Source organism: Ambystoma mexicanum, chromosome 4p (assembly GCF_040938575.1).
Source record: "Ambystoma mexicanum isolate Mex_15411 chromosome 4p, UKY_AmexF1_1, whole genome shotgun sequence".
NCBI classification, from domain to species: Eukaryota; Metazoa; Chordata; class Amphibia; order Caudata; family Ambystomatidae; genus Ambystoma; species Ambystoma mexicanum.
In genome coordinates, this window is record NC_090927.1 from 353,721,117 (window position 1) to 353,740,411 (window position 19,295).

At 49.0% G+C, this 19,295-nt stretch overlaps 1 protein-coding gene across 7 annotated transcripts in view; it reads left to right on the plus strand.

Annotated features, from left to right (window-relative positions):
* The window catches only part of PUM2 (pumilio RNA binding family member 2), a 2,101,998-nt gene that overhangs the window by 922,671 nt on the left and 1,160,032 nt on the right, over positions 1–19,295 (plus strand). For all 7 annotated transcript variants that reach the window (XM_069605904.1, XM_069605906.1, XM_069605907.1 and 4 more), the window contains one exon: positions 3,908–4,051. In XM_069605904.1, the coding sequence (XP_069462005.1) occupies positions 3,908–4,051 (144 nt within the window). The remainder of the gene's footprint in view (positions 1–3,907; positions 4,052–19,295) is intronic.

Sequence of the window (19,295 nt, forward strand, 5' to 3'; positions counted from 1 at the left end):
CAAAGTTATTCTAAAAGTCAAACCATCTTGCTTGCCTAAAATAATCTCTGATTTCCATCTGTCACAGAAAATTACCTTACCTTCTTTTTATCCTCCTCCTCACGCTAGTAAGGAAGAGGAAAGGTTGCATAGACTGGACCCAAAAAGGGCTCTGTTTCTACATTTCCAGATTGGCAAGTCTTAGACAATGGGACCAACTATTTGTTGGGTATACTGGACACAAATTGGGTCTTGGAGTGTCTAAACAAACTCTATCCAGATGGATAATTCCAGCTATCTCTGAGTACTATAAATTGGCTGGAAAAGAGCCTCAACCAGAGGCATGGCAATTTCACGGCTCTTCAGAGGGGTGTCCCGGTGCAGGATTTTGTGCGACGGCCACCTGGTCGTCAATGCACACCTTTGTGAATCATTACTGCTTGGACTCTACTTCATATCAAGGAGGACTCTTTGCAAAAGCTGTCCTTCATTCAGTCCATAATTGAAATTTCTGGTACTCCCTGCTCCAAATACTGCTTAGGGAGCCTATCTAAAGGTGAGGAATACGTGGGAGGACACAATCCATTCGAATAACAAGTTACTTACCAACTGTAACTTTCTTTCGATTGGATGTTCCTCCCACTTATTCCTCATCGACCCTCCTTACCTACTCCTCCGTACAGTTTACGCCAGTTGCACTCGAACTTCCTTAAGAGCCTGATCAGCTGATGCGACCGTGAACACCGTAAAAATAGAACTGAGGTAACGGGTGCTGCTCGAGCCCTTTATACAGCGGATGACATTGACGCTCGACGGCGGCCCTCGAGGGACTATGTCTCCGCAGCCTCAAACAGAACGCCCCATGGTGTAAAAAAAAATCCGAAACAGCAGAGCTGGGAGACAGTGGGCCTCATTACGAGTCCGGCAGTAACCGAGCCGGAAAAACCGCCAGGTTACTGCCGGATCCGTATTACCATTCCGCCTCCGTGATTCCCGGAATCACCGGGGCATTACGACCCGGGAATTCTGGAGGTGGAATTGGCGGAATTGGCGGAATTCCCATGGAACCCTATAGGACTCGATGGGGGACAATGGAAACACTGGTTCCGTCTATGACAGCTGGTGTTTCCATGTCCGCCTGCAGGCGGGTGGTGTTAAACCTCAGACCTGGCGGGAGTGACACCTCCCGCTTGCAGGACCCTTAATCAGCCGGTCCGGAAAGAACAGTGGCAGCAGTTTTACCACCACTGTTCTTTCTGGACCGGCAGGGTCGTAATGAGGCCCAATATATCTAAAGATGAGGAATACGTGGGAGGAACATCCAATCGGAAGAACGTTACAGTTGGTAAGCAACTTGTTCTTCTGTTATGGAGCAAACATGGGACAAGATGGTTGTGAAGCAGTGTAGATTGGCCAAGACAGACAGTTTGTTGCAGGAATGGAATCTGTTGAATGCGCACAATCTTGCAGACGTGGAGTAAATTTTGAGAAGGAGGTGCATGTACTTGGGCCTAGGGCAGCAGAAATCCTAAATGCACCCCTGCCCACCGTACCCGTGAACTGAAGAATGTTTCAGCTCAGATGCCTTCTGGTAGCAGTACAGCAGACCCTTGTACCTGGTCCTTGTTCGTGGTGACGAAAGGAAGGACGTCTGGCGGGCTCCTGCTGCAGCACTCGAGAGAGGGACTCGGCAGCAATGGATTCAGCAACTCTTTGTGGTTTTGGCACCTTTTTCTCAGTGCCAAAGAGCGACAAACAGCTCTGGTAAGAAGTTCCATGATCCATCGGTCCTGGACTCTGGTGAGGGGACTCTGGACGCAAATTTCCTGCTTCTGTTTGGTCCTCTGGAGGCCCACAACGTTTTGGCCAGATTCGCACTTCAGAAGACAATACACTCACAGATGGTCTAGGGACCCTGGGTATTGGTATCCTGCAGCCTTGGAAAGTCACAGCAAGTTGGGGGTTATGCCAAAATAGTTTGTCTTAAGGCTAGTTGGTCCCACCAGCCTAAGGGGGGAAGTCGTCCCGTACGGGTCTTCCCAGTTGATTTGAAAACTGTCTGCACAGCTGGAGGTCTTCAACAGGCACTTTGCGGTCCAGGAGGCTGCTGCTGGCATCTCGTCACGTCTTCTTTGGATGTTGTCCTCCAGTGGTTGACTCTGCCTCTAGTCCCAAAAACCTCGCTTTTTATGCAAGTTCCCATTCATTCTCAGCTCTCAGCTGTCAATCACACAGCAGTGTGGCTGTCCTCCAGGACAGTCAGCCGGCCAATTAGAACTGGTTTCACTCAGGCACACCTAGAGACAAAGGACAGGGACGTTTTGGCACCTTCCCTACCTTCCTTTCCATCCAGTCACAGTAGATCCTGGGTGGGCTTCAGGCCACCCAGGCTCGAAGCCCGCCAAAGTCAAAACACATAAAGGACTCGCACCCGATTCAAACAGAGTAAAAGCCCAGAAGGAATTAACTGACAAGAAATGGCAGAAAAAGAAGACGGGGCCATTTTGGGAAAATGGTAATCCTTGGGTGCCGTACTGCAGCTGTGGTATAAACCTGCAGATACATGACACATGGTAGTAAAAAGAAACCACTGCCACCAGCCATTCAAGTGAGTTAGTGTAACAGAATGTTACAGGAGGAATTGGTTAAAGGAGTGAGGTGAAGCTGTGCCTCTATGAATACAGTGAATAGGGAGTCTACGTCTGGTTGCCCCCAGGTAACTCAGGGTGACCAACCCCAAGTTCCTTGCAAATATTTTTAAAAAGGGGCCTCTGCTCACTGCCTCTGCTCAGAGAGGCACAGCTTCACCTCACTGATGAGCCCAACAAGGCTGAAACACGTGTATGGGCTTGCTGTTGGTACTCTTTTTCAGAGAAGAATTGCCGTAGATTTCGGTGCTGGACTGCCCATATGGGCGGGACAAAGACTGATATGCAAATGATTATTTCCCATCTGTGAAACGTACAGTGAGCAAAAAGCGTGTGCTGCAAATTCTCAACTCAGAACAGGTTATCATGCCATGTTCTTTATGGAGAGCAGCGCATTCTACCTTTTTTGAAATATGTGGTATTGAAGTGTGTTTGTGTATATTAAGTTGCCTTCTTCTAGTGAATGGTTTCTAAATGATTGTGTAATAAATTAATTTGTGTTTTACCAAGAAACCTTGAGTGTAAGTGTGTACTTGAACCACTGTGATTGTAAGACCTCTGTGTAACCTTTTACTGCTCACATTCCCTCTTGAGATGAGCCTGGCTGCCCAGCTCGCTACCGCAATCTGTGTAGTACAGACTTAAACCTGCTTACACATGTAGTCCTAATTGTATGTGGTGGTCCCAGAGAGTACTGCATGCAATTTTGCCAAACAACCTCGATGCAGTTACCCTGTATCGATTTAGGGAACGGCCCACTTGTCTATGCATCTTTACATTGTGCGAGTTCATACTAGGTCCTCTAAGGCGGGTATTAATCCACAAATTGGTCCTTTTTAATCAATGAGATATTAGGTTCCACCTGGCCATCCAATAATGGGTTAACACTGATGATGCCCACCAAAGGAATGGGCTGCTGGAAGCAAGTTAAAATGTTGGCGATTTGGGTATCCAGTTTTCTTATTGGACCTGCTAACGGAAGGGTCTGGACAACTAGGACCTCTACTGATGTCTGCCGTATAGAATACTTGCACTGGAGCCTTAATCTGCAAGCAATTCATTCCAGGTTCCATATCGTGTGTCAACAGAAACTACCCGAGTTTTAACTGGTAATGTTTCTAGCATACTTGAAGAATAGCTTGGTATGTATGATGTCAATTGTACAGGATTACAAGGAAAGCCATTGAAAATATGACAATTAAATAAAATAATTCTAAGTGCTAAAATGGATGTAGCATGTTACAAAAAAATTGCAGACCATCTTCTTTTATTTTGTCTAGGCTACCAGGTTCTTGCTCCCACTGCCTATTACGATCAGACCGGTGCATTAGTGGTAGGTCCTGGAGCAAGAGCTGGCCTGGGAACACAGGTTCGACTAGTGGCTTCTGCACCTATGTTGATCAGTCCTGCAGCTGCTCAAGCAGGTAAGTGTTGTGTTTCTTAAACAATGTTCATTTGTTTTAAAATTTAAATGTTTGGTTGTGCACTTGACAAAGAGGTGGGTTGTTAAATAAGAAATTTGGTTAGTTTGACGCTAGTTTGTTTCTGACAAAAAGGATGTAGCTTGAATAGTTGAGATTGGGTGTATGGGTATGGAGATCTCTTTGGCAGTATAGTGGTACATTTGTATTTTCTGTTGTTATGTCATGTACCCATATGTAGCAGACATTTGGATACTCCAACTGTTTAATTTGAATTTTCCTCATCTAGTATATGTAATTCAGGATAATCCAACATTCAAGTTACCCCTTTCTACAATTTGAATCCTACAACAATCCATTAGGTTTGTTGGGTCTCTGCAAAACTTACTAAAGGGGGTTTAACCATTTGTCCTGAACTGCCCCCTCCCCCATGTGATTCTCCCGCTGAAAACTACCCCCAGAGTTGGGAACAGGAAGCATCTGCCTTTCCCTGGCTGCATGAGAGGGGTCCCAGGTCTGGTTTTCTGGGTCAAGCATCTCTTATAAAGTCTACTCACCCTCCACTGCTTTGTCACATACCCAATCCACAATTGCATGCTTAAAGACCACGGTTAACCGGTTGTCAGGACTGAGGCAACGTAAATGGCGAAGAAGAGTAGGGTGCAATGGAAGTCTGTTACTTGGATGTGAACATACTGTTATCACCCCTGTCTTTTATTTAGCATTAAATAATGCTGAAATCAGAGCTGTTCCTTGATTTTAAATAATCACTTCAGCCACTGTGTAAAGGCAACCAGGACAGTGGTTTACAGCACCAACCGTGATATATGCATACAAATTAGAATTGCAGGGAGAATATTGCTTGAAGAGCATTGGAACAAAGTTTGCAACAATTGCTCCCCTAATATTAGTGACTAAACGAATGAGGGGGCGTCTCAAGTAGTTGTTACAAATTGTGGTGCAGAATCTTGGATTAGTTCAGGTGTGCTTCCGTTGAATGCAACTATGACAGATTAGTGCATAGTGTACTTTTGAGTTTTTTAAAACAATTTTATTAGACGATACAGGCAATTGATACAAAACAGGTTATTTAAGTCTCTGTTGGAATATTAGGACAAAGTCACAAAACAATTCCCAATCCTGCTCCCCTCTCAATCACAGAGCTTTGCAACTTCTCAGCACCTCAGCCTTCCCGATCCTAGACTACCATGTATTTCTCAAACCTGGTGTTAAAATAACTCTATCCACAAACTTCTATCTATAGTAAGGCGAGATACTTGTCGAGGTTCGGCTTGTATTTCACTGGGAGTGCATTGTTAACGTGATTGACAAAAGGGAGCAAGGTCACAAAATAAGATGTAGATTTCCTCTGTGATAACGCCATATTCTCCAGCATGGGGTCTGGCATGGGTTCACATGCTCCTGAATATTCCCATTCAGGCTGGGAATCCCTTGGTAAAAGAAAAAACCGTTTCAGTTTCTAAACTGTCTTTCTCCTATAAACCAATCACTGAGCTCTGGGTCACACTGCCCCCAGCCAATAACTGCCCTCTACCTAATCCCCTCCTCAGGCAACCATTTTCAGATTTTTACCACACGTTCAAGTGTTGGGAGTCCTCACATTTTGCTCTTCAAGCTTTTCCGTGTTTTTTTCCACTTTTTTGATAGGAAAATTCTATTTCTGGTCAACCGAGCCTGTGTGTTCCATCGATTATCCTTCCGATTAACTGAGATCCTTTTTTCGGCATCTTTCACGCCCTTCAGTGGCAGAAACTGGTGAGTGTTGTTCTTTGAAGCTTCCAGGAGTTATTCAGGCCTACACCACGTGGATCATGTCGGATGAGAAGGCCTTTCACAGGGTAGCACACCACCCCCCCTGCACACGCTGGTGTCGGAGATTCAGAGGAGGTTGCTGACACCGCCACTACGGCACCACCAGCGGTACCACCACCAGTGACCACGTTGACACTGGGGCAACTACCAGCAAAGAGGAGACCTCCTACACCTTCATTCCAACTGTCGTTGCCACTCCCACCCCCCCCCAGAGGGATGGGGATAGACACTGCGACAACGGACGATGGCGGGATAGGAGATCGTCCGGTGGAGAAGCTTTCTGCTGTGGTGAGGGAGGAAGTGGGATCCTTCCATTCCATGATCGCCCGTGCGTCAGAGCTTTTCCAGCTCACCCCGGAAGAGAAGGAGGGCTTCCTGTATATCTGTGCCGGGAGGCGAAGAGGAAGACCATCCTGTCGGTCCCGCTCCTGGACGACGTTTGGGATGAGGGGCTGGCCCTGCTGTGGAACCCCCCTCAGCCCCAGCGAAGAGAGACCGACCTTGAAATGAAATACAGGGTGCCGGAGTCTGCACCCAAGTGTCTGCGGTCTCAACTGTCACCAGACTCGGTGGTCTCGGCCGCCGCCAGGAAGAAATCTTAGAGTTCGGCGTCTTCTTCATCAGCATCTCCGGACAACGATGGGAAGAAATTGGATTCCATGGGTAGAAAGGTCATCTACTCGGTCGCGATGACGGTCAAGGCGGCCAACACCATAGTGATCGTGGCCAGATACGACAGGGAGCTTTGGTAAAATATGGCTACGCTCCTGGATTTCCTCCCCGATGACAAACTGGTCGAGGGTTTGAAAATCCTCCAGGAATGCGAGGTGGTGTTGGATTACACCATCAGCGACCCTGGACATTGCGGACACAAGTTTCCGCTAGCTTTAGACGAGGTCCAGTCGAGGGTGCTGGACATGCCGTTTGGAAACAACCCGTTCGGGAAGGCCATCAATGAAACCCTCCAGGCATCAAGACTGACAGTCTACACCGATCATCCTTTCAGTCCTCAGGAGGAAAGTCTGGCAGGTGTTCTAAGGGTTTCGTCAGGGGCTCATCCTCTTAATGCCAACCCTCCCGTTCGTTGAACCCCCCCAGCTCTTTTTGCAGGGATTTAGGACTTTTAATTTGTAACCTGGAGAGGTTCTAACCCCAGGAACAGCGCGTCCTTCGATGGAGTCAAGCAGGACTTTGCATAATTCAATGAGAACCCCAGTTGATTGACGGCAATGTCCCTTGACTTGACCTGATGAGCCAGTTGTCCAGGTAAGAATACACATGACTCCCCTGATGTTGTAGATGGGCCACCATTGGAGCAAGGAAGACTCTGGATGCCGACTTCAGTCCGAAGGGGAGAGCCTTGAACTGGTAATGCTTCCCCTGAACGACGAAGCGCAGGAACTTGTGATGCTTTTCGTGTATGGGGACGTGGAAGTACACGTCGTCCAAATCCAAGGACGACAGAGCCCCTCGTACCAGGAGACTATCACAACTGCCGCTTCCCTGGAAGGATGGGGAGCCCACACTGGACGTCTTCATGCCAGAGGCATGTGGCTGCCGAAAGGGAAGACTCTACACATCAAAGTACTGAAACTACGGGCAGTGCTTTGGTCCCTCAGGTCGTTTCTGCCGTCCCTCAAGGGCAAAGTGGTGAGGGTCTTCACGGACAATGCCACCACAATATTTTACATCCGGAAACGGGGGCACCAGATCCCTGGCGCTCCCCAAAGAGGCGCAGGATCAGTGACACTGGGCTGTCGCCCAGGGGATGTTTTTCATTCCATTTCACCTGGCAGGGGTAAAGAACACTGTCGCTGACTCTCTCAACTGGGAGCTGCACTCTTGCCACGAGTGTGTGATTTGGCAGTTTCAAGTGGACAACTTTTTACTCAAGTGGGGCAGTCCCCAGATCGATCTGTTTGTGACGGGGACCAACACCAAGTGCCGGAGGTTCGCCAGCAGGTTCCCCCAACCGGGGAGCATGGGGCATGCATTCTCCTTCCCTTGGGAAGGCTGGTTTCTATACACATTCCCTCCGTTGCCCCTATTACTTTGATTCACTAGTCAACTCAGATGGTACCGGTGCAGGATGATCCTCGTCGCACCAGCATGGCTGAGGCAGATCTGGTACCTGGACCTTCTCAGCATGTCAGCGTCCCCTCCAGTCAACCTGCCAATGGTCGCGGCTTTCCTTGCCAGGGAAGGAGGCGTGATCCTGCACCACGACCCAGGATTGCTGAACCTGAAGGCCTGGCTCCTGCTGCATTAGAGTTTGGTGGTTCCGAGCTTCTGGCGGACTCCAGGAAGGTCCTTGCCAGGGCTTCATCGACTATAACATGCTAGGGACACAAATGGAAGCATTTTGCAACTTGGTGCCGATCACAGAAGATCAACCCTCTGAGGGCAGGTACTTCCGTATTTGTCATTGGCTAAATCAGGGCTGGCGCATGCCTCCATCAAGGTACATCTCGTGGCTATCTCCCGTTATACCAGGTCTCCGGGACGGTCTTCATTGCGGTCTCACCGTCTAGTCAGAGTTCATCAAGGGACTGTTCTGCATGTTCCTGCCAGTGAAGGGTCCGCCCCGGCGTAGGAGCTCAACGTGGTGCTGACTAGGCTGATTGGGGCCCCATTCGAGTCTATGCATTCAGCTCCGCTCAAGTTTCTGTCGTGGAAGACCGCTTTCCTCGTGGCCATCACCTCTACAAGAAGAGTTGGATGAGATCCAGGCCTGTCCTGCAATCGGCCTTATTTGACTTTTCATGAGACGAGGGTAGTGGTACGGGCGCACCTCTCCATCACCAAGGTTCTGTCGGAATTTCATCTCAACGAGCCCTTGGTGTTACCTGTGTTTTTTCAGACTCCTTCGTCGCCAGCTGAAAGGACTTTGCACTGACTGGATGTGGCTCGAGCACTGAAGTTTTATGTGGCCCGCACAAAGGGTTTCCAGAAAACTTCTCCCCTTTATGTGAACTTTGGCCCTGTGAACAATGGGAAGGCCCTGTCCAAAACTTTTATTTCCAGGTGGCTCTCCGGCTGCATCACTCGTCACCGGTTGGCAAACCGACTGCTGCCTGGCCATCCGAGAGCCCATTCTACTAGAACGATTGCTGCTACGACGGCGTTACTGTCTGGTGTGCCCCTGCTGGACATTGACAGGGCTGCGACATGGAGGTAAACGCGCATTCACAAAATTCTACTGCGTCAACCGGGATTCCAGGGAGGAGTCCAGAGTTGGCCAAGCAGTGCTGCGCAACCTGTTTGCTTGAAGGTGAGCCTGGTGAGGAGGTAAGGGATGCTTCTGTTGAGCCTTGCCGCCTCCCATGGTTGTGCATGCATGTACTGCTGTGTATTTTTCATTCATGAGAATGTGAATCCATGCCAGACCCCATGCTGGAGAAGGAACAAGTTACTTCCCTGTAACTGTTCTCCAGCCCCTGTAACTGTGGTTCTCCAGCATGGGTCTGGTATGGATTCGCATGGGAACCCTCCCACCTACCCTTCTGCGGCTCTTCCCTTGGTCCTACTGCCACTTTACGTGCTACCAGATCTGAAGATGGCTGCATGGGGAGGGGCTTGGGTAGAGGGCAGTTATTGGCTGGGGGCTGTGACCCAGAACTCAATGATAGGTTTTTAGAAGAAAGACAGTTTAGAAACGAAACTGAAACTGTTTTTTCTTTTACGGAGGATTCCCAGCCTGACTGGGAATATTCATGAGCATGTGAAAGCATGTGAAACCATGCCAGACCCATGCTGGAGAACAGTTACAGGTAAGTAATTTGTTCCATTTTCTCGGAGACTAGCATCTCCCACACTTTGCTCGGCAACATCCATATTATCAGACCCTCTGGGGCTTTCCGATTTCACGCTAAGTAAATGTCTGCTCCCAATAAAAGATGGGTAATGAGGGCAGCTCCATTATCCTCAATGGATAGGCCGATCAACTAGCAGTACCACCACTGGGTCCATCAGCAAAGTAACACCTGTGATTGATTTAAACCTTCCAGAAGGACTTGGCTTTAGGACATAACCACCACATATGAATGTAAGCTCTGATCTCCTTGCCCCGCTCCAGCAAGATGCTGGGTAAAAGTGATTCATTTTTATTAAGCCTCTCTGGGGACAAATAACATCTAGAACGTAATTTTGGCATTCCTTGTCAGTAGTACATCGTGAGGCTCAGCGGTTTCTTTCCATTATGTGCCTCCAGGAGTCTGGCAACCCATATCCCTTTCCCAACTCGACATGTAATTCTCTTGGGGATCAGAATGGTCAATTAACCTATAAAGTGTTGAGACTTATGCTTTAGTTAGTCCTGAGAGATATGCAAGCTACAGTGCTCTTATAATCCCTCTGTTTGACCTTCGAGTTAGAGTCCCAGTGCCGTAATTCGGTTTATGTGAAACTCTCGCTGTACTCGAAAGTGAATTCCACTTTACACTACTCAAACGTACGTTTGGCACCCCCACTATACAATTGCCTTTCATTCCTTGCAACCACCCCATACCCTTTGGGTGAAGTATAGTTTCTGAAGCCCCAGTGTGTAGTCTGGATTTATTAAAAATGGGAGACGGAATCTCCAGGCACTGCAGAATACCCCACCTTTCCGTCTTTGTTCCAACTCCCTAAGGAATTTTGCCTTGACGGTAAAAGTTGGAAGAGTGACGGATACTGTGCAACATTGGTAAAAGGAAGCTGTGAAAGTGGTACTTGGGCTAAATTTATTATTATTTGAAGCCATCTGGAACATGGAGGTGGTTGCCCCCAAGCAAATATAACATAATTGATCCACCAGGAGTAACAACCTACATCCTGGTAACCCCAAGCCTTTCGGCACAGCACCATTTGTTCATGTGTGCAACCTACAGATTTGGACCTAGGGTGTCGAAGCCAGCAAGGAAAACGGGGAACCCCATGCATTTCCCAAAAGAGGACACCCGTGGGAATCCACAGAGGTCTGCCTTGCGCAAATTGCCCCAGTTTTTATTAGCCACAATCCCCGACAAAGTGTGATATTTGGTGGGGAAAAAACACAATGTTCAATTTGTCTGGGGTTCTGGGTAATAAATTCTGGGCCGCTTCGCGCAAGTCAGACCTCTGTGCATTCCCACTGGTGTCATCTTTTGGGAAATGCATGGGGTTCCCTGTTTTCCTTGCTGGCTTCGACACCCTAGGCCCAAATCTGAAGGTTGCCCACATGAACAAAATGTGCTATGCCGAAAGGCTTGGGGTTACCAGTGGGTTACCCTTTTCCTTTTGCGCTCCGGTAGGTGCAGCCACACATGTGAGGTACCGTTTGCGTCGGGACACCTGTGGGAATGCGAGAAAGGTATGACATCTGTTGTTGGCGATGTGTTTCGGTGAGTGGACACAGGGAAATGTCTCTGAAATTTGCTGGAAATGAAGACAATTCTCAGACATTTCGCTCTGGCCACCCACCGAAACACACCACCAACAACACATGGCCTACGTTCCCACCTCCCCCGCGCATTCAAAGACATCCCTGGTGTCTAGTGGGCATTGCTGCCCGTGGATCGAGCGCCCTGCGCCCGATCCGCTGGCAGCAATGCTGTCACAAAGGGTGTTGTTGGAAAGGGGAGAATATTCTCCCCTTTCTCCAGCATTGGATCTTTCATGGATTCACATGCTTAGAATATTCCCCGTCGTCAGACTGGGAACCCTCGGTACACATATATATATAGTCATTTCCAATAGGAAAAACTTCTGCCCTATCCCCGTCTGCGTCCTCTACGGGGCCGCCCACGTACGCCCCGTTGGACGTGATGGTATATAAGCCCCGCCCCCGCGGGTCCCTTCAGATTTCAACCGTCTCCAAAGATAGTGGGATCTCCTCGTGTATTTTCTTCAAATACTTATCGATTGTTTCTAACTCCTGCGAGTTGGTCTGTTTGGTCCGCTTCCAACTCCTACGAGTTTTGTTAGTTAATCTGGCAATAATGTCGGGTAAGCCTCTTTTCCGCCCGTGTGCCACGTGCGGTCTAAAGAAGGTTTATGAAGGGGATGGCCACCTTGACTGCATCTACTGCCTTCACCCCCACCACTCGGCGGACCAATGTGATATCTGCAAGGGTTTTTCCCAAAAAACCCTGAAGGACCGGAATCGGCGACTGGTCTCGTGGCTGAACGACGGCGCTGGAGCGTACCCTCAATCGGAGGTAGGATCGGTGCGCAGTATCGCCTCAGCGAAAACATCAGAAGCCTCCCGACGCTCACATCCGTCGGAACCTCCGGCCAAAAAATCACGGCCTACGGGGAAGGACGTGCCTCGAAGTCATTCCTCTAAGGCCTCATCGAAAGAATCGACGAAGAAATCATCTTCCTCTTCTTCTTCGTCGAAGAAAGACAAGGACAGGCCAAAATCCTCCTCGAGCGATCAGAAAAGATCAGCTACGAGTAGAGAGGCGGATAAACACAGGGAGAGCTCCGCGAAGGCGGGACCGCCTAAGCCACCTGCAGGCCTTCCGTCGACGACGACGATGGCGACGATCCAAGTGCCCACTCCGTCACAGTCCCCCGCCTTTCAAACGGGCTCATCGTCGACGACGATTCCCTCGTCGACGGAGTTCCAGGCCTGGAGGCCAGAAACGTTCGACATGGGGCTACCCGACACACTGAAGAAGCCTCGAACCATGCTATCAATATAGCGGTGGACCTGGCAGACTCGGGGTTCAAACAAATTAACAATGGAGTGGTTCTACGACGCCAGGCCTGGCTCAAATGCACCAACTTTAGACCCGAGGTGCAATATAAGGTCGTCGACATGCCTTTCGAAGGTGACCACCTGTTTGGCGAAAAGGTGGATGAGGCCTTGAAAGGAATGAAGGAGGACTCTGAGACGGCGCGCTCGCTGGGCTCCCTCCAAAGCGGTAAGCCCTTTCGTTCATTTCGCCCCTTTAGAGGAGCTACGGGAAACGCACGATTTGCAGGATCCAGGGATAGAGCATTCGGGAGGTCTTCATATCCGTCCCAAGGTTATAGACGCGCCTCACAGTCCTCGACCCGACGCAGAAATTTCCAGGCCTCTAAGAGACGTCCCACTTACTCGTCGTCGACGGGAAAACAAAAAGATCAACAATGACGTTCTAGGAGGGAGAGTGTCAAGTTGCGTCGAGGAATGGGAGTCTATTACGACAGATCGGTGGGTTCTGGACACGGTGAGACTGGGACATTCCCTAAGATTCAAATCCAGACCTCCAAAACGTCCACCGATATGCCTGTCTCAACCACACCTAAGCGTCTTGCGTCGAGAGGTTGCGCTCATGCTAAAAAAAGGCGCCATCGAAGTAGTACCTGCCTCACAGAGAGGCTTAGGGGTTTACTCACGCTGCTTCGTAGTAAAGAAACCAAACGGGAAGTGGCGCCCCATCCTCGACCTACGGGACCTCAACAAAACCCTGCTGAGTCAAAAGTTCAAGATGCTTACTCTACAGGAGGTAATCAGATCGGTCCAAAAGAACGATTTCCTAGCGTCTCTGGACCTCCAAGATGCGTATTTTCACATTCCGGTGCGCACTCACCACAGGAGGTTCCTGAGGTTCCTAGTCGGCCAAACACACTACCAATTTACTGTGCTCCCTTTCGGCCTGAAGTCCTCCCCAAGAACCTTTACAAAGTGCCTAGCACCCGTAGCAGCCTGGCTGCGGAAGGAAGGGCATCACGTTTACCCGTACCTCGACGACTGGCTCGTGAGGGGATCCTCCCCAGCGTCGACCAACGACAGCCTATTGACCACCTTGCGACTGCTACAGCGTCTGGGATTTGCAGTGAACTACGAAAAGTCTTCACTAAAGCCCTCGAAGAGCTTGAAGTTCCTAGGTGCTCAATTCGACACCCACACGGGACTAGTGAAACCATCCCGGGAAAGGTTGTTGAAAATCAAACACCTGACAAGCCAACTTCGTTTACAGAGAAGGTTGTCAGCAAGAAAATATGCGGCTCTCCTCGGCTCCATGGCATCGTGCATCCACCTAGTCGCGAACTGCCGGTTGTTCATGAGACCTCTACAGGAGTTCCTATCAGACAGATGGAAGCAGGCCACAGGCCGCTGGTCGGACAAGATAATAGTCGACGACGAACGAGTTATCAAAGCCATCCGATGGTGGAAAGTGGCGCGCAACCTGGACAGAGGGGTCCCCTTGCAGGAGCCGGAATTTCAGAACACCATCATTACAGATGCCTCTCTGTCGGGCTGGGGAGCACACATGTCACGTCACCAAACCCAAGGCAGGTGGTCGTCGACCGAATCTCGCCTACATATCAACGTCCTGGAACTAAGAGCGGTGAGATGGGCCCTGAAATCTTTCCTCCCACACATCAAGGGGTCAAAAGTAAGAGTGCTCACGGACAATACGACAGCTATGTTCTACCTGATAAAACAGGGTGGCACCAGATCCAGGACCCTCTCGAAGGAAGCTCAAAAGATCTGGCATTGGGCTTTAAAACACCACATCTCCCTAGTAGCATACCACCTACCGGGAGCGAAGAACTTACAGGCGGATTCCCTGAGCAGGACGATGTCACAAATACACGAGTGGGAGCTGGACTCCACTCAACTCGGGGAAATCTTCGAAAGATGGGGGACCCCGTCGATCGATCTCTTCGCCACGGAAAGAAACCGAAAATGTGCTCAGTTCGCGAGCAGATGGCCCCAAACAGACTCCCTGGGGGAAGCGTTCTCGTTTCCGTGGACAGGCAAGTTCCTCTACGCCTTCCCTCCATTTCCCCTCATACGGAGGACGATCCAGGGGATCCACAGGTACAATTGCCGGGTCATCCTAGTGGCCCCGCGCTGGCCGAGGCAACCATGGTTCTCAGACCTCCTTCATCTGTCGCTGGATCAGCCGATACCATTCAGGAAAGTACCGAACCTCCTGTCCAGGGACGAGGGGACCGTGTGGCACCACAATCCGGACAGCCTGAACTTAACTGCATGGCTCCTGACTTCTCGGAGTTCGGGAACCTAAAAGTCTCGACTGATTGCCGAAGGATTCTGCAGGCGGCCAGAGCCCCGTCCACTAACAAATCATATGCAAGCAAATGGAAAAGGTTTTGTATATGGTGTCAAACACAACAAAATATACAACCTTTGGAAGTAACTCCGGAGCAAATCCTCCCGTATCTTCTTCATCTTGCGGAAAGCGGACTGTCATCATCGTCAATCAAAGTACACCTGGCGGCTGTTTCAAGATTTACCAGAAGAAGACAGTCCCCTCCACTATTCAGTGACAGGCTAGTGAAGCATTTCATGAAGGGTCTGTTTAGAACCTTCCCTCCGGAAAAACGGTTCCCACCGTCGTGGAGTCTGAACACGGTTCTAGCTGCCTTAATGAAGCCTCCCTTTGAGCCAATGTCCTCTTCATCTCTACAATTTCTATCTTGGAAACTCGCGTTCCTAGTTGCCATCACTTCGGCTAGAAGAATGTCGGAACTACAGGCACTGGTCATAGACCCTCCATATCTGAGGTTCTTTAAGGACAAAGTTATTTTATCAACTAACCCTTCATTCATCCCAAAAGTACCGTCGGTCTATCATAAGCACTCGACCCTGGTACTCCCTACTTTCTTTGCATCTCCTTCGTCGACGGCGGAGAAGGCTCTTCACACTCTGGACGTCAAAAGGGCACTAAAATTTTACCTACAAAAAACGCAAGATATCAGAACCACCAGACAGCTATTCGTCGCCTACGGCCCCTCGGCTAGGGGTAAGGCTATCTCCAAACAAGGTCTGGCTCGCTGGGTCTCCTCGGCGATTACCCTGTGTCATTCCAAGGCCGGGAGACCTCTACTACATCGTCCCAGAGCCCATTCCACGAGATCGACATCTTCCTCCGTGGCTCTATGGGCAGGAATTCCGCTGACGGACATCTGCCAGGCGGCGGCATGGTCTGTTCCGCACACGTTTACGCGCCACTACTGCCTGGAAAAGCAGCACGCGGATGAGGTACAAATGGGAAGGGCAGTGCTTCGCCACCTTTTTCAATGAGGTAAGCCAAAGTTTCAAGTAAAATGCTGCCTATTATTATTATTTGGCCTCAGCTGGTTTTTCTGAGTGTATACATGGAGGTGCATAGTTTATTGACCTAAACATAAGTGGTTGGGTAGATATGTGCGCAAGGGGTGCATACTGAGTCATATGACATAGCATTGTATGGCGAAAATCCGTTTCGTATCAGTATAATAAGTTGTTGCTTACATACATGGTGTAAACGGTAGTGTTTGGGGGTGTCTCTACGACTGTAAGTTACATTGCACTCTCACCTCCTTCTTGATGTTACTGCTTTACAATCTATTCTAAGCATGTGAATCCATGAAAGATCCAATGCTGGAGAAGGGAGTAGTTTCTTACCTGTAACTCCATTTCTCCAGCATTGGTATCTTTCATGGATTCACATGCGCCCTCCGGCCTCCCCGGACTGCAATGTGGAAGATTGGTATGCAAGCAAGTTTTCCCCCCGTTATCTTGGAGGGGTCGAAATCTGAAGGGACCCGCGGGGGCGGGGCTTATATACCATCACGTCCAACGGGGCGTACGTGGGCGGCCCCGTAGAGGACGCAGACTGGGATAGGGCAGAAGTTTTTCCTATTGGAAATGACTATATATATGTGTACCGAGGGTTCCCAGTCTGACGACGGGGAATATTCTAAGCATGTGAATCCATGAAAGATACCAATGCTGGAGAAATGGAGTTACAGGTAAGAAACTACTCCCTTCCAACGTCACCTCCCTCGATCTCCGGCTTGAAATACAGCCAGAGATCGAGGGGGAGAAAGGTGAAGACTCGCGTTTTATTTTCACGGCGGCAGCCGAAATGGCTGCTGCGGTTAAAATTACTTTCACGTCGGCGTGCTTTACAGAGAACGCTCAAAACGGAGTGCTAAAAAGGAAAAGCTACCTCGTCCGTGGCACTGCAGAAGTAATTCTAAGGATGAGATAGCTCGTCCTTGGCACTGAAGGGGTTAAGATAACTCCATAGGCTTCTTTTCATGTGTGTTACACAGCACCCTCAGTGCAGTAACACAGGGATGTCTTTTTAGACTTCCCAAAGGTTTAAATAACTACTTTGGGATAAACTACTGTTTCCCAGAGAATATAAATTTAAATTGACTTTACTAGTCTTTTTAAATTCCTAGACCCAGCCCACAATATCCTCCTATAGAGTGCTGGAGGGGGTTACCTAGTATCCCCTGTGTCTAGAACCTCATGTAGCAGTCAGATGCTAGCCTTTTCTATCGAAATGGCTGGTGGCAGTGGTTTTACAACGAACTACCATGATTTTTCCCGACGCGAACACCGGTAGCTAAAAATCACGGGAACCATGTTTTTGAAGATGGCGCCTTTAGCCCCTTTGTTTAAACGGGTCCTGGGCTTGTTTTATCGCCATTTCCTTTTGGAAAGGTCCTAGTGTTTGTCTCTGCGCACCAAACCAGGTTTGGTCCCTTTGTTTCTTTGTCTTTGACGGGCTTTAGGACTGAAGATTGCCTTTGGCGCCTGAGTGTCTGGGGTGGGCAGGAAGTGAGGGAGGTGCCCCAAACTCCCTGTGCTTAGTCTCTTAGGAGACCCAAATGCACTCTGGAGTGATTGGCTGGCTGACTGTCCGGCAAGGACAGCCACCCTGCTGGGTGAGTGGCAGCTAGGCTGGAATGAAAGGGAGAAAACTGTTTAAAAGGCGAGTCCCTTGGACTGGAGAGCAGTGTCGACCACTGGAACGAAATAACCGAAGACAAGCTGGAAGAGGACGGCTGCTGAAACTCCTGGACCATTGATTTGCCCGGTGAAGCCCTGCTGCAGGCCCGAATTGCCAAGTTCACCTAGACAGAGAATCCCCTTCAAGGACGATTTCTTCCTTTGAGTTGGTGGTACCAATCTACTCGGAAGCCACCTGGATACCATTCTTGAAGCTGGTTAGGATTAACCTGGGGGGGAGGGGGGGGGCGGGGACACCAGCTTGTGTGCTTGATGAACAGCTACTCGAACTGAAGGACTCCATTTTGTCTGCGTTTCTCGGCGATCCCGTGCAGTGCAGGAGTCCCCTCCCTCATGTCCCCACGACTGAGGCTCAGGAACAGTGAGATCTGCAGGAACTGCCAGGAACCAACGTCTTCAGCTGCATCTTTTGCTTCATATTAAGGTACTGTGCCAACCCGATTGAGAAAACGCTTCTCTTGCGGTGAAGTTCATGGAACTTTCCCAACTTGCAGGCCGAATCAGCTTGTGATCCAACATATGATTCTTTTTTGGACAAACTACTTCTGAGAACTTTGGCAAAGACTTTACAGTTTACTTCAAGAACTGCTCTTTCCTATCCAAGACACTAGTCCATTGACTTTGGCCTAGGCCTATTGAACTGAATCGAGTCTCTAGTGAACCTATTTGCACTGCCTAAGAAAGTATTTTTGATCTATTCTGCTAACTTGTGCCTTCTTACTTACAGTGAAAGTAACTGAAATGTCATTTTGCTCCTATTTCAGAGGAGCCTAATTTGTTCGGACACCAATTGGTTTGCTATTGAAGTTTATGTGTAATATTAAGTTGCCTCCTTCTAGTGAATGTTTTCTAAATGATTGTGTAATAAATTAATAAGTCTTTTACCAAGTAACCTAGCATGTAAGTGTCTATTTGAACCACTGTGATTGTAAGACGTCTGTGTAACCTTGTACTGCTCACACTCCCTCTTGAAATGAGCAAGAGGGCCGTCTTGGATTATATGGTGGTTACTGAATGTGTTCTGGGTAATGTCATTGGTATCCATATTGCCCCTAATCACTACAGTGACCATGCTCCTGTTACTTTGACCCTGAGTGGGGGAGGGGTGAGGGCTTCGGGAAGGTCTGTAGTGATGTGATCATAAACCATCAAGGGACTCTGATACGGTGGTCCCAGCTTAATATTGAAAGAATGAGGGCTTTCATCTTCCCTGAGGGCTGTTTGAAGAGTGTTCTAAGGGGGAAATCCCCTGATGAGATTTAGATATGGATACACTCTCTCACTCAGACCCTCTTTAAGCCTACCCAAGTTACTAAAATCAAATGGAAAGCAGTCGAAAGGGGCAAGTTTGATATTGGGATCCGGGACCGTAAAAGGCTAATGCGGCGAGAAATTCGACGCTGCAGATTGGCCTTCACTAGCAACAGGAGCCAGCAGGAGAGACTGACTGAGATTAAGTATATAAAACGTCAGTACCGCACATGGCTCCATCATTATCGTAAATCCTTACAACACAAAAAATGGGAGCGTTTTATTCAGATTCTCATGAGTAGAAACTCCCAAAGAATCTGGCAAATATTAGGAGAGGCTGGAGGGGATCAGGGTCTAAGAATAGTGAACCCCATTGGTAAGGAAGAGTGGGTAGCCCATATTAAGCATAGGTTCTTTGATGCAAACATCCCGCTACAG